Raw genomic sequence first — 15,598 nt, 5'->3', positions numbered from 1 at the left:
ATAGATTGTGTGTGTGTGTGTGTGTGTGGTCTGTTAATTTTGAGTGACGTCATAACTCAAAAGCCACTGGATTAATTGCGCCAAATTTGGCCACAAGACACCTACTAACCCAAGGAGTGACTATCACTCAGAAAAAATGATTTTGTCATTTGGGAGTTGTAGTTGCTGGGATTTATAGTTAACCTACAATCAAAGAGCATTCTGAACTCTACCAATGATGGAATTGAACCAAACTGGGCACACAGGACTCCCATGGCCAACAGAAAACACTAGAAGGGTTTGGTGGGCAAGGACCTTCAGTTTTGGAGTTGTAGTTCACCTACATCCAGAGAGAACTGTGGACTCAAACACCGAAGGATCTAGACCAAACTTGGCACGAATACTCCATATGCCCATATATGAAAACAAATGGAGTTTGGAAGAAATAGACCTTGACATTTGGGGGGTTGTAGTTGCTGGGGTTTATAGTTAACCTACAATCAAAGAGCATTCTGAACTCTACCAACGATGGAATTGAACCAAACTGGGCGCACAGGACTCCCATGGCCAATAGAAAACACTAGAAGGGTTTGGTGGGCAAGGACCTTCAGTTTTGGAGTTGTAGTTCACCTACATCCAGAGAGAACTGTGGACTCAAACACCGAAGGATCTAGACCAAACTTGGCACGAATACTCCATATGCCCATATATGAAAACAAATGGAGTTTGGAAGAAACATTTGGGGGGTTGTAGTTACTGGGATTGATAGTTCACCTACAATTAAAGAGCATTCTGAACCCCACCAATGATAGAATTGGGCCAAACTTCACACACAGAACCCACATGACCAACAGAAAATACTGTGTTTTCTGGTGGTCTTTGGTGACCCTTCTGACACCCCCTCACGACTCCCCCAGGGGTCCCAACATCCAGGTTGAGAAATATTTCCTTAAGACTATCCAGTTCAACCAGGGCAAGGAAACAATCAAAGCCCTCCTGACAAAGAGCCATCCAGCCATAGATATAGATATATATGAGTCACACACACACACACACACATACATATGTATTTGACAGATATAGTATCATAGTTCTGAAAGGGACCCCTAAAAGAGGACAATTATATGTTGCATGTTCCAGAGTAGGCAAACCAGACAATTTCTACAACACTGACAAAGAAAAAACAAGAAATACTGTTTACCCACAAGCATAAAGAAATTACATATATTAGAAACCAACACTTTCTCATTACTTTATTTTCCAGATCACCAGACTGGGCCACAACAATGCATGGCAGGGGACCGCTAGTCTCATATAAAAGACTCAATATGTGGCTGAGATATGATGTCCTGACAGTGGTTACCTTACAGGCCCTGTGTTTCCAACCAAAAAGATCAAACAAAAATGTATTCTGGCGTTACCTTGTTTAGTTTTTACATTGATGATACTGCTATTATTTCGCACTACAGGGAAAGTAATACCAGACAATATACTCTCCTCCTTTTTATTTAATTGTATTCATGTTTATTCTTAGTTTTTTAATTTTTAATTTTATATATTTCCATTGCTTTTATGATTATCAAATAATTGCTTGCTTCAACTGATAGCAGTGGTTGCTATTTTTAATGCAATGAGCTCTATGTGTTTATTGTTTTGTAAAATGCAAAAAGGCCAAATTAATAGCAACTTGTCTGCCAGGTTTGAAACCCATGCAGCCTTCCTTCAAATAGTTTCTGTCTTTTTAGTAAAGTCGATGCTTTGGGGGCTACAGGGAGAAATCGTTACTGATACAGAGTGCAAACTGGAACAAAGCATGCATTATTTTTATAATGTGGCACGTTGGATGTGCTATTTTATGTAGCTGGCAAAGCCACCTTTAAAAATTGTTCTAAAATATTTCCTTGTCAAAAGTTTCAAGCAGTAAGGTTGAGTTGGTCTTTAAATGGATCTCACACCACACCCTTACTTTCTGGTTCCAAATTTTGTTAATTTCTGAGAAGTTAATTTGCATGCCTATAGTCATCCATAAAAGAGCAACAACGACTGTACTGTCCTATTAAGACCACTAAATACCAAAGAAGAGATACCGTATTAATTTTTCTAGCAAACTATTTGATTTTGAAATCACGATGAGTATAAGAACGTTCTGCATGACATTTACTCCCAACTTCAAAACCACAGAGGATCATATTCCCAGTACAATTTAACATGTGAGATCCTTAGAAAGACCACTTCCTCCTTGGGATTTCACCCTCTGCTGTTTCTAATTTCTATAAATGTCAAGGTTACAATCAGCAAAAACAAGGAGAAGGAACACTTCAGCCATTAAATTATATAGCTCAGACTTTATTTGCAAGGCATTTCAGTGACTAGTCCTTAGAAATAGCAAGATTACATCTGACATTATTTAAGAGTAGAGATGTCCAGTTCATGCTAGAAAGATTCCTTAGTCCAGATTTGTGAACCTACTCTATTAAATTAGCACCAGAGAATACTCTCACGTCCTCATAACAATAAAACTGTTAATAACTTTGATGTGACATCTTCAACAGGATGCAACACTTGATGTTAGCATTCAGCTAGGTAAGTCGAATTGGTTTTTTCTTTGTAGTTGTACAAAGAAATAAGAGATTAGTTGGCAAATTAGATCAATGATACATAACTCTTGAAACAAATGTAGACTAAGTAGATATATAGCATCAGAGAAGGTTTCTCATTCACATTCATATTACTTTCCCAGCTTCTCTTGCATGTCATTACATCTGTTCTTGTTGTGTGAAAATATTTTTCCATCCTTTTACAAGCCTGCACTAGACTTTGCATTTTCACATTATTTCACAAACCTTACACTTACTGTATATACTCATGTATAAGTTGATCTCATGTATAAGTCAAGGTTTCGGGGCCAAATGATATGAACAGTGAATAAATGGAGGGTCATTTCATTGAGGGGGAAATAATCAATGCTGGCTCAGATGGCCAGCTACCCTTGGCCACCACCACCATTTCCATGTCCAGGCATTCAAGAAGGCCAGAAATGGCCCCATTTTGGTGAAATTAAAGGAAGTCTGTATTCTTTTGAGGTTCTCCGAAAACGAACTTAAGCTCTTGCTTTTTACCCCTCAACTCCGCCGGGAAGTAGCAGCCAGCAATGAAAGGACTAAGCCATTGACATCTCCGGCCCATCCTCTGTTTGGATATTAGCCAGCAAGTCAAGTCAAAGTTAAGAAATAGCTTCCTAAAATTTACAGGAATACTCCCAGAAATAACTCAGCAAGTGAGAGTCCAAATGTGGCAAGTAAAAACCCAGAACCTCAATCAGTGGCTGATACCAGATGAGAAACTCCATCCAGGACACACAGAAGACTGGGTGAACTGGAAGGTGCTGAACATACTGCGCTCTGGCACCACAAGATGCAGAGCCAACCTTAAGAAATGGAGCTACAAAGTGGAGTCCACGACATGTGAATGTGGAGAACAACTAACCACAAACCACTTACTACAATGCTGCCTGAGCCCTGCCACATGCACAATGGCGGAACTTCTTACAGCAACCCCAGAGGCACTCCAAGTGGCCAGCTTCAAAGGATAGTAACAAATTTTTAACTTTGTTTGTGGTTTTTCTACACATTCTCAATTTGCTTCTGACACGATAAATAAAAAACCCCTCTACCCTGAGAAGTGAGTAGTTCCTTCTTTGATAAGAGTAAAAGTACAATACTAGGTAGATTCATTTGGGGACAGGGCTTGATTTTTTGACAAAAATGTCCAGATTTATACATGAATATATACATGAGATCGTAAAGCTGTTACTGGATTGGAATATTTTAACTCCTAGTAGAATTTCCCATGATTTCATGCCCTTCCTCCCGATCAACAGGTAAAAGAACAATTCAGATCAAACCTCCTTAGCATACTTATTTCTATCACAGGGAGTTGTTACATAAAGAAGAACTTCCCTTTTAAGACATAACTGAATGAAGAATTATGGCAAACCCTTCTAGGCTACAGGGAAGTGTCAATTGTAAGCTGGATTTGAAAGTCTAGACACGTACTAATCCCAGAATGAAGTGATGAGGAGGTTTAAACCCTCTTTGCCTGCTTGCAAAGATCCTTGCCTGCTTGCAGAAATCTAAGGTTGTGTGTGAGGACATGAAAGCCTCTCCTGTCCATCAGGGTGATCCATGTAAGAGTTCTCTATCCCTATTCATGGCAAGAAAAGAGCAATTCTGAAAGCCAAGGAGTAACATTTTCTTCCATGTAGCCTGAATGTTTGGCTTAGGTGTGAAAAAAACAGTGGTGAGGACCTGTTGGCTTTCAGGATTGTCCAGGAAAAGGCCAGTAGCAATTGGTTGTGTACCCCTGAATGATAGTAACATATAGTTTGAAGTCTAAATTGAAGTTTATTATTTTACTAATAGACCTATCTTGTGCTTTGCTGTAACATCAGAAGATTTAAGGCCCTTCTACACTGATCATTTACTGCAGCTTGAAACCAGTTTGGAAGATTTATTTCCCCCATTTCTAGGAGAGATGCACAGCAGTGCTTAGGAGGCATAAGAGGTAGAAAGAGAGTGGAAATCACAAGAGCGGAGATAATCAATTTCCTCTCCCAGGGTGTCAATTAGCCCCTTGCTAGTCAGCTATGTCCTTGGGGCATTTTTGGCAACTACCTCATTGCAAATTCTACAAAACACTTCAGCAAAGACTGATGTCTACAATGTGCTCCACATTCTGCAGAGTTGATTTCAACCTGGGATCTCCTACAACACATTAAAAGGTTTAACTTGGACTTTCTGTTGACTTTCTTTAATGCGTAGGTTATCATTTAATGAGCCCCCAATGAGCTGCTGAAGTTGCTGACCGAACGGGGAGCAGGGTGAACTCCCACTGTTAGCCCCAGCTTCTGCCAGTCTAGCAGTTCGAAAATATGCAAATGTGAGTAGATGAACAGGTATCGCTTCAGCGGGAAGGTAAAGGCGCTCCATGCAGTCATGCTGGCCACATGACCTTAGGACAATGCCGGTTCTTCGGCTGAGCACCACCCCCCAGTGTTGGATACGATTAGACTCAATGTCAAAGGGAAATCTTTACCTTTTACCTTTATATGCTTCAATCCATGTTGCAACATGCATTAATGGTATGCATTTTATAGCTGCTGCAGTTTCTAGTTAGTATGTGGCTGCATTAACTGGTCAGTATAGATGGAGCCAAAGTCACAAAATAGAATAGTGCCATGTCCTTCCATTGCATTGGAACCCAAAGTAGACTTCTTTTAAAAGCATGACAATGGAAACCAAAACAGATAAGAAACATAAGGTGTTAACTTCTTTCTCCCACACCCCGACAAGAGCAAGGTCTACAGGTGATCTGAAGAAGGAAACATGGGACAGCCATTCCTATAGATAGGCTTTCATCTTTGAACAACAATTTGCATTGCTAGGACAAATTATGAAATAGGCTAAAATGGATATTTGAGACCAAAAGCTGCTCTGGTTTCAATTATGAACAAGTTTTCCAGAGGACAAAATGATATTTAATCCCTGCTAAAATGTTAAATCAGTGTTAAATCATCATAATGAAAAATAAAAAAAAATGATTGTCTAAATGAAACAACAGTGATACAAACAACAAGAGCTAAACAATTTCATTCCAAAAAGCAGGCAGGTAAGTTAGAAAGTGTTGCATGAAAAGAGTATATACTAAAAGAATAGTCTGTTTTGTGCATGGGGTCTATTCAGCCCTTTGTCCTGTGATGACTGGGCCGTTTGTGCGTGAATAGTCGGGCTGCCCTTCCTCGTCCAAAGCCAAGATGTCTGGTATCTCGTCAGATTCGGAAGACAAGTCTGTGATGGTGAAGTCCGGAACCTGCAGAGAAAGAGCGTGAAGTCAATTTGAAGATAAAAATAAATACATTTTCCAAAGTTTTGAGCACCTAACACACTAAAGTTAACCAGAATGAGCCAACATCCTCCTCATCCATGTCATTGGTGCAATTTCAAAAAAAAAAAAAAAAAAGAAGGGGGGGGGGAGACTGCATATTCAGAAAGGGTTTAGAATAATAATCAAGGATTAAAGCCTGGGAAGACCCCCGTCTCTGCTATGAGTTGTCCTTTCCAAGCCCTGCTTGAATTGAGACTGTTGTATGCAAAGCATTGGACTATGGGCCCTTCCTTAAAAAGAACAGAACCATACAACAGGACAATTGTAGAGCCATCTAGTTCAACCTGCTGTGAAGGAGAGAATTCATACACTCTTTGTGACTTGAGAGAAATTGGGTTTATCCAAAATCTTAAATCAGATAATTTCTATTCTCCCAAACTTGTGGACAGTACAGGAAAAAGCTGAATAGAAAAAAAAAAGTTGAATGGAAGTGGGATGATCAAAGGCAGAAATTATCTGCAATTGACAAATAGCAAAAGGTAAGTGTGCTATTTCACCCCAGCTGCTTTTAGGGCTATTTGGCATCAACGTGTCTGTCAGATGCTGAATTGCCTTCTTTTGGAACAAGGAACCCCACAGAATTAATGTCCATGCTGTTGCTTTGAGGCAAAAGTAACGATTTATTAACAAATCTTGGGTCTAACTCAGTGGTTCTCAACCTGGGGTCCCCAGATGTTTTTGGCCTTCGACTCCCAGAAATCCCAATAGTTGGTAAACTAACTGGGATTTCTTGGAGTTGTAAGCCAAAAACCTCTGGGAACCCCAGGTTGAGAACCACTGGTCTTAACTTGATTTCCCCCCAACAAAATTCATATTTAAAACTTGAAAGGTAACTTAATGTTTCTGAAGCTGCCAGATGCGAATGTTTCTAAGGAGAATAGATGGCAGGGCCAGAGGTTTAGCACAGCTGGTAAATCATCAGCAATTATAAGATCTATCAACCAAAAGGTTGCAAGTTAGAAGCCCTGGGTTGGCGTGAGCTGCCAACTGTCAGCCTAGCTCATTGTTTACCTAAGCAATTCGAAAACAGCTTTAGCTGTGGTTGGAGAAATTAGGTACCACTAAAAGCAGGGGAGGTGTTTTACGACGCCATAAATAAATAAGATCCAAAAATGCTGGGTGACCAAAAGGGAGGAGGAAGTCCTGACGGCTCTTCGTCATAGAGGATAGAGCAACAGCACCCCCTGGACTCAAGCCCAACCTTCCATGGCACCAAAAACAGCTGGATACTGTTTCGAAACAAACCACCTCCTTCTGTTGTCTGTCTGTCTGTGTATTGTCTATACAAAGCGGCACTGAATGTTTGTCGTGTATGTGTACTGTGATCCGTCCTGAGTCCCCTTCGGGGTGAGAAGGGTGGAATATAAATAAATAAATAAATAAATAAATAAATAAATTATTATTATTATTATTATTATTTTCCTTGCTCTCAGTTTCTGGTATAGGGGCCTCTGAGGCGCCCAATACCCAACAGGTTAACTAATCATCGTTTAACTAATTGGTTGAAGTACTGGTTGTAGTAGGTAACTCGTCTGAAGTAACTGGTTGTAGGTAATATAGTTATATTATACAACTGGTTATGAAGTACAACTTTTTATATAGTATTGACTTGAATGGCTTGTCCAAGCCTGACTCTCTGGGACCAACTGAAGACACGTCTTGCCTCAAGGATAGGGAATCCTTGAGGCAAGACATGTCTTCAGTTGGTCCCAGGTGGTCTATGATCTAAAATGGCTCCTTCACCTCAGGTAAAGGGGTGTGGCCAACTAACTGACACAAAACGGCTCCTTTTTCCTCAGGCAAAGGGCAAACAAAACGGCTGACACAAACCAGGAAGGTTTTTTTTTTTCTAAACTTCACCCTCAAAAAAACTAAAATAAAAGTAACTGCTCTAAAACTACAGGCGAGAAAGCCAGGCAGAGGGATCTGGAACTGGTGCAGTTTCAGCACAGTAAGGGACAACTGTGTAGTTCACTCCTGATACTATATATATATCGGGGGGATCAGAGTTTCACCTACTCAAGTCTTCAGCAAAACACTAATTCAGGGCTGGGCACTACACGTCAATTTACTTATAGTAAAATTAATTTCTCTTCTGCCATCAACACTGGGAAATTATATGTACTTGATCTTCACAGTAAAATGGGAAATGGATCAGAAAAAAATGGACGCATCTCAATTTCATCCAAATGTTCAAAACAACATTTGGAATGAGATATCAGTGATATCTATACTTCAGATTTATAACAGCTTGACACCACAATAGCTCCCATGGCTCAATACTATGGAATTGTGGGATTTGTTGGTTTGTGAGATATTTACCCTTCTCCGTCAGAGTGCTCTGGTGCCACAACAAATCCCAGGATTATATAGGATGGAGCTATGGCAGTTAAAGGGCTGTCAGACTGCTATAATTTTGCTGTGTGGATTGGAAGCTTGCCAGAAAAAGCATTTTCGCCAGTCTTAAAATATGGTTCAAACCATCGGGAGAAAAATGAAAAGTGATGACTATCTCATAATTCATCTTTGACCCATAAATCATCCAGTGCTGTTTCTGTTAATGGAACATGTGCTGAAAATTTAAACCAAGGCTATTTTGTGGGGGTTGCTGCATGGACTTTACCTTTTCAGAGCATACAGTCCTAGTACCCAGGCTAGGACCATGTCCTCTACAACCAGATACATATAACATCTATATCAGGGTTGTCAAACTCATTTTCATACCAAAATTGGGGCCCCAGACCCAGGCCTCTAAACAACACCTCCTATCACTTTTGATTCTCCGTGGGTTTTGTGTGTGTGTCAGGAGCAACTTGAGAAACTGCAAGTTGTTTCTGGTCTGAGAGAATCGACCTTCTACAAGGATGTTGCCCAGGAGACACCCCAATATTTGATGTTTTCACCATCCTGTGGGAGTCTTCTTTCATGTCCCCACATCAGCAGCTGAAGCTGGCAGAGGGAGCTCACCCGCTCTCCCCAGATTCAAACTCCTGACCTATTGGTCAGCAGTCCTGCCGACACAAGGGTTTAACCCATTGCACCACCGGGGGCTCCCTATTCTCAGTGTTATAGATGGCATAATGGGAATTGCAACCCAAAAACACTTATGGCTCTAAGGTGGTAGAAAGGATAAAGGACATTTTAAAATACCTAAATCCAAACCTCACAATCCTGATTAACAGAACAATCTGCAGCCTTCTGCATGTTAGTGTATTACAACTCCCACCAGTTCTAGTCATGATGTCTAATGATGAGAAATACAGGATTTGGCCTACAAGCCTTGAGTCTGACATATGTTTTCTGCTTAAAAGTATTGATGGATTTCTCTTTCCAGAAATCTATTCAATGCCCTTGAATGGTGTGTATATTCAAGGCAAAGTTTTGACATGCACCACGCAAATACTATGTTATTTCTTGATAAGATTTATTGGACCAGACTTGGACTGCTTTGCATGACAATTTTAATTCTGGTTATTTTAATCTGGCGAGTGGGTTCTTAATGTATGGTTAGAATTATTTTAATTTTGTGGTTGTATTTATTATGTGTTTTATATTATAGTTGGTATCAAATTGTTGCCTGTTTGGAAACCGTTCTGAGTCCCTCCGTGGAGGTCGAGAAGGAACAGGTATAAATATTTTTAATAAATAATAATAAATAAATAAGTCAGTGTTATAGCCGTTAGCTTCCTTGCCAATAAGTTCAAATCAGAGACTACTCTCTTTTGGGCAGAGAACAAGGACATCTTCTATGTGTTTGTGCATCCAGGGAAGTTAATGTGTCAGTTGGTTCTACTTCACAATTCCTCTACCAAAAGCTGTTATGGTTTTATGAAAAATAGAGCAATAAAGGGTAAGATCTTAACCAAATCTGATATTTAATATTCTTCATAATTGCAATTAAATTAATACATTGCTCAAAGGCTAACATGTTCTTTAAAGACAAGTATACTGTTATGCTATGCTATACTGTCTTAGTCTGCTGTTATCCTACTTGAAACTGTTGTTTTCCTTACATCTTGAGAAGTGAATTGGCCAGTTATTAGCGATGGGTCTTTTCAGCTGGTGGCATTTTCCCATACAATTGGTGTTCTTCATGCGATCAAGTTAAAACTTTTCATTTGCTATGGCATTTAAATGTCAGGGCACATACTGCTTTTATGATGCATACTGCAGTTGTGCCTGTTTTGAGAACTACCAATTTTATTGGCATTTGAAAGTTCAAGATTACCTCTCTGAAGACCATCAAGCCAAGGGGGGCTATTAAATTCCTATACTAAATATTTAACACGCAAGTAAAGCTTGAGGAGCAGATGTTTGTTATTAAAGTCAACTTGTTATAAAATCAACTTTGTGAAGACACTGAACTACAAAACATCTTTAGATTTCATAAACCATAATGGCAGGGTTTCTTTCCATCATTCCATCAAAGGCTTTAGGAAAACATCAAAAGTAGACTGTTTTGACAACTGCTGTGTTTTCAGGAATGTCTATTATTGCTTATTTGGATATACAAATTACATATTGCAGGACAAATGATGATTTGTGAGCAATAATGGTGATGAACGTATCCACTGCATGTCCTTGCTGAGTCCATCTTCATTCAATGAGTACACTGGGTAACAAGAAATTATCCTAAACTTAGGGTTTAGCTGAAATGATGAGCCAAGGAGAACATGCAGTCTTGTAATCAACACAATGATTACCTAAGTTTGGAGGTTAGCGCCCACCCTTGACTCCATCCAATCCAGCCTAAAAACATGTATTTTTAAGCAGGTTTTTGATCTCAAGTAGGCTGAAATGGGCCCATATGGGGTTGTCACTTTGGCACTTTAGTTGTGATTTGAAGGCAACTACTTTTGGATGGTCTGCGTTTTAAACTTGTTTTTATTTTATTTTATGTGTTAATAGTGGTTGTTCTTATAACTTTTGTGTGATATTGTTTTTATACCCATGTACTGTTTATGTTATGTACTACACTTGTATTGCCTTGTAAGTCACCCCGAGTCCCTTTGGGGAGATGGTGGTGGGATATAAATAAAGATTATTGTTATTAGTGTTATTATTACTGGAGCCCCCAATGGTGCAATGGGTAAAACCCTTGTGCCGGCAGGACTGAAGGCTGACAGGTTGGAGGTTCGAATCTGAGGAGAGCATGGATGAACTCCCTCTATCAGCTCCAGCTCCCTATGTGGGGACATGAGAGAAGACTCCCACAAGGATGGGAAATCATCTAAACATCTGGGCATCCCCTGGGCAATGTTCTTGCAGACGGCCAATTCTATCACACCAGAAGCAACTTGCAGTTTTCTCAAGTCGCTCCCGACATGAAAAAAAAATTATTATAAACAGAGGGTGTGTCCAAACAAGATCCACAGTGTAATCATGATCCATATATAGCTAAAACCGAGGCCATGTATAGAAAGTCATGATTCATAGATCAGGGAAATAGATAGCTGGTAGGGCTGGATAATGACGTTTTGCAGCTTGAAGTGAAACAGAAATGACAACCAACTCCCCAGTCAAACTGTATAGTACTCAAGGCCAGCCAGGTTTTTTAGGACCTCTAACTAGAAGGGCATATACAATGAAAGCCTAACCATTTGTTATCCTTTCATTTGTTGGAGGCCACTGCCATGACTCTATTCAATGCTAAGTCTACTTTGCTAGTAAGCACGACTCATCCAGATACACATGAACAGTTCCACTGCTTCTTCATCCATGTGGACAAAAGCAAGGAAAAGGAAAATAGACCATTGATTACCAGAGCCAAAACCAAAATTTTCATTTGACATTACTGTATATACTCATGTGTAAGTCAAGGGCAGGTTTGGAAGTCAGAATTATGGATTCTGATATGATCTCTGGATATGTTGAGGGTCATTCTCCAGAGAGGGGAAAGCACTGATACTTCTTTCCCTGCTAATCGTTGCCATTTCCACATCCAGACATTCAGAAGCCGTGCCATGGCAGAGAGTAGAATGAGTTAGTGCTTTCGTTCTCCCAGGATAAGGGTGTCAAATCTATTTTTATCGAGGGCCACATCAGCCTTATGATTTTCTTCCCAGGGCCGTGGAATCCACAGATCAGTGGTTCTCAACCTTAGGTCCCCTGGTCTACAACTCCCAGAAATCTCAGCCAGTTTACCAGCTGTTAGGATTTCTGGGAGATGAAGACCAAAACATCTGGGGACCCACAGGTTGAGAACCACTGCTACAGATGGAGAATCCATGGAAATAGAGGGCTAACTATATATTGTTTACATAGTTGTCAGTACCCTTTAGTTTTTCCCCAATTTGGATCCCCAGGTTGTTATTAAATGACAACTCCTGTCACTTTTGTTTATCCACCATGCTGACTGGAATAATGGAAATTGCCACCCAACAACACATGTGGCTCTGTGGTTGGGGAAAGGTTAAAGGACATACCCACAAGCCTTGTATCTAAATTAAAACCCCACTATCCCAACTAAAGAGAACAAACTGCAGTCTTCTAGGTGTTCGTGTATCACAACTCCCATAAATTGTAGTCATGAGGCCTAATGAGGAGGAATATAGCATTGAACACAACATGTAAAATAATCACAGGATATCTCAAACCGACACCTGTTGATAGACACTCTCTCTATAAGCTAACTGGCATTGCCCTGCCCCATGTGCGACTGGAAGTTGCTACTAACTGTGAGAGAAATGTGGTTGAACACTGTGAAAGCCACCCACTGCACGGCTATCAGCCTCCTGCCAGTACTCAAATCAAGGAAAATCTTCATGAGAACCACCACTCCCCTTAATGTTCCCCCAACAACTGCAAGAATACTGCTTCTTGGCAGGGGGTTGGACTGGATGGCCCATGAGGTCTCTTCCAACTCTTTGATTCTATGATTCTAATATCCCTCTGGGCAGCTGAACCAGGAAATCCCAAATGGATGGCCCCCCACGAGGGTCTGCCTCCAGGGGCAAACGAAGAATTGGCAAGAACAGACTCGGAAGCAGAGTAGGCAGATCAAAAGACAACCTGGCAAAATGGCACTACCTAAAAGAATCCTCCACCTTGTGTGACTGTGGAGCAGAGCAAATAACCTTGTATCTGTATGCTTGCCCACAATGCCCTGCCTCATGTATAGAGGAAGAATTAGGTTCTTGTGGGTTTTTTCAGGCTATAGGGCCATGTTCTAGAGGCATTTCTCCTGACGTTTCGCCTGCATCTATGGCAAGCATCCTCAGAGGTAGTGAGGTCTGTTGGAATTAGGACAATGGGTTTATATATCTGTGGAATGGCTGGGGTGGGGCAAAGAGCTCTTCTCTGCTGGAGGAAGAACTGTTTAAAGCTACAGACAATGAGATCATTGTTGCCCATTTTGGGTCAAAAATTATTTCGTTGCTTGTGTTCCCTCGATTTTATCAGTTTTATACTTGTTTTAATTATGCAATGCTTTTGACATTAAATAAAATAAATGAGGAATACAGCAGTTGTAGTCCAGGACCCGGAGGGCCACATAAAAAGACATGGATTTGGCCCATGGGCCTTGAGTTTGACACATATGGAGTATGCTCTTTCTTTTTGCCACTCTCTTCAAAGAAGGGAATGATTCTTTTTTTTTTTTCTTAAAGAGCTAAGGTATCGTATTTCCACTGACCTATGGTTTTTTGTTTTTTGTTTTGGAGCTGATTTTTTAATTATAATTTCTAGATGCATATATGAGTATATAGAGTAAGCAAGAGCAGCAAGCAAAACATCAGTAGAGCAACAAGCATAGATATTCCAGATAAGTCATGAGCATTTTAACACTGAAGTGTTGAATCTTTAACTATTAAGTCTCGCGATTTATTATAAAATCTGAGGGACCATGAGGACTCCTGCATATGTTTACTGTAGAAGACAGGAAATTATTATAGCCGCACCATAATCCAATCAGTTAGGAAACCATGACCCAAAAACACAGGTTATAACCAAAAACTAGAATATGATGCTGGAACAACAAAGCTAAAGAAGCAGTAAGTATTTGGATGAGGAGCCACAGGGAGGAAACAAATGCAGCAGCAACATCTAGCCCATCCATTTTCATGTCATGTTTGGGGCTGATTAATGGACCAGCAGTTTGTGTTCACCCATTTTTGAAAAACCCTCCACAATAATAATTGAGTCACAACACTCATTTTAGAATCCACCATATTTGTTTTACATAATTCAAGAGACAGACTTTGGCTGCTGAAGCATTTATTACTAATGAATACATATAAAATTACAAGGCAAGGCACTACAGAAAGACAGGCTAAACACCCATGTACAAACAGCGTGAATCTTGTGTTCAGTGCACAACAGTTTAAATGGAGTTATTGAGTTGAACAAAGTCTTAAAAATGTGGAAATAATGTAAACTGTCACAGCATATGAGTAACTCTGGCAAATATCAACCATAAGCCCCATACAGGAAGAGTGGCAATGTTTGTCAAGCTTTTTTTGGTACTATAACAAATCGGTAAAGGCACACAATACTAGTATAGTATAGATGCAAGGACATACTACACAATTTGCAAAGCAAGTTTAAAATAAAATTCCAATTATACTGCTGGAAAGTTGAAATTTTTGTCAAGTATTTTTGATCATACATCACAATAGCAGTAAACGTTTTTAAAAGCCACTTCAAAGGTAAGATGGGGCTTTGTAACTAAACAAGGCGACTTCAACAATGTAATCTGCTGAGGTTTAGAATTCTTAAGGCACTTCACATCTTTTGCTGCTTTTAGCCAAAGCACTAAAAGCTAGACTCACACAGATATCCATTGCTTTTCTCATTGGACAGTTCAGTTCAGTTCAGAAAAAGAACCAGTAGACGTTGGGCAGAAAGCAAATTTCTGCTGCCATTTAATTCCTCCAACAGGTTACATTGCAGCTTCAGCAACTAAGCCACCTTGTCATTTAGGCTACAACGTTTACATTTGCCATGCATGAAATTTATTCTGAGTTGTGTTCAGGCTGTTTGTTCTTCCGGCTGGTCTTTTTCTCCCCTTCACCTTTGTGCTCAGCATTTTGAGAGCCAGCCAATTGTGGGTAAAAGGGACCTACCAGCCAGTTGAGGGGCGTGTTGTTTACAAGGTAATCCATCACATCATCCAGTGATTCCTTCATTTTCTTCAGTTGCCCTTTACTGGTGGTAATGAGATTGTCAGACACTTCACGGAAGGAAGATGCCGACCGGAAGCTTCGGTAGACTTCTCCTGCCATTTCCCCGACGTGGTGAACCTGGTCCTGGATATTCTGTGGCAAACCCTGTATACTTGACACCAGGGTGAGGCAGGTGGTTTGAAGCTGCTGAGTCAGATTCCGTGCGATCGTCAGCGTGCGTGATTCAATGTGCTGGAAAGAAGGAAAAACAGACCTTGGGAATATGTTTATCATTGTGCTAATAATAGTTTCTGAGCTTTCACAACAAATGCAGTGAAGGACTAGTAAGATGATCTTGGTAATGGATATTTATATTTTATTTGGTGACAATCTTCCCCATGTAACCTTGGCGGTTGCCAAGTTTTTTTCTATGGCAGCCAGGATTATACAAATCCCAGTTTTAGATACAGGCTGAAACATTCCAGTACCGTTGTAGCTTTTAACTTACGTTTTTAGCCATCATATATGGCATCAAACAGTTTTAACTCTGTATTCTAAGCAGTTTTAACTGTTTT

At 40.1% G+C, this 15,598-nt stretch overlaps 1 protein-coding gene across 2 annotated transcripts in view; it reads right to left on the bottom strand.

Annotated features, from left to right (window-relative positions):
- Window positions 1–2,304: 2,304 nt before the first annotated feature.
- The window catches only part of PLIN2 (perilipin 2), a 28,358-nt gene continuing 15,064 nt past the window's right edge, over window positions 2,305–15,598 (bottom strand). Inside the window, exons 8-9 of one of the 2 annotated variants that reach the window (XM_060762429.2) lie at window positions 14,985–15,275; window positions 2,305–5,847 (exon numbers count right to left, since the gene is read on the bottom strand). In XM_060762429.2, coding sequence (XP_060618412.1) covers window positions 5,713–5,847; window positions 14,985–15,275 — 426 coding nt within the window. In that variant the 3' untranslated portion in view covers window positions 2,305–5,712. Of the gene's footprint in view, window positions 5,848–14,119; window positions 15,276–15,598 lie in introns of those variants that run through there. The other variant, XM_060762430.2, reaches the window with a different exon arrangement.

Source organism: Anolis sagrei, chromosome 2 (assembly GCF_037176765.1).
Source record: "Anolis sagrei isolate rAnoSag1 chromosome 2, rAnoSag1.mat, whole genome shotgun sequence".
In the NCBI taxonomy this organism is placed as follows: Eukaryota; Metazoa; Chordata; class Lepidosauria; order Squamata; family Dactyloidae; genus Anolis; species Anolis sagrei.
Note: the sequence above shows the minus strand (reverse complement) of the source record. Positions and strands in the feature narration are given on the sequence as shown.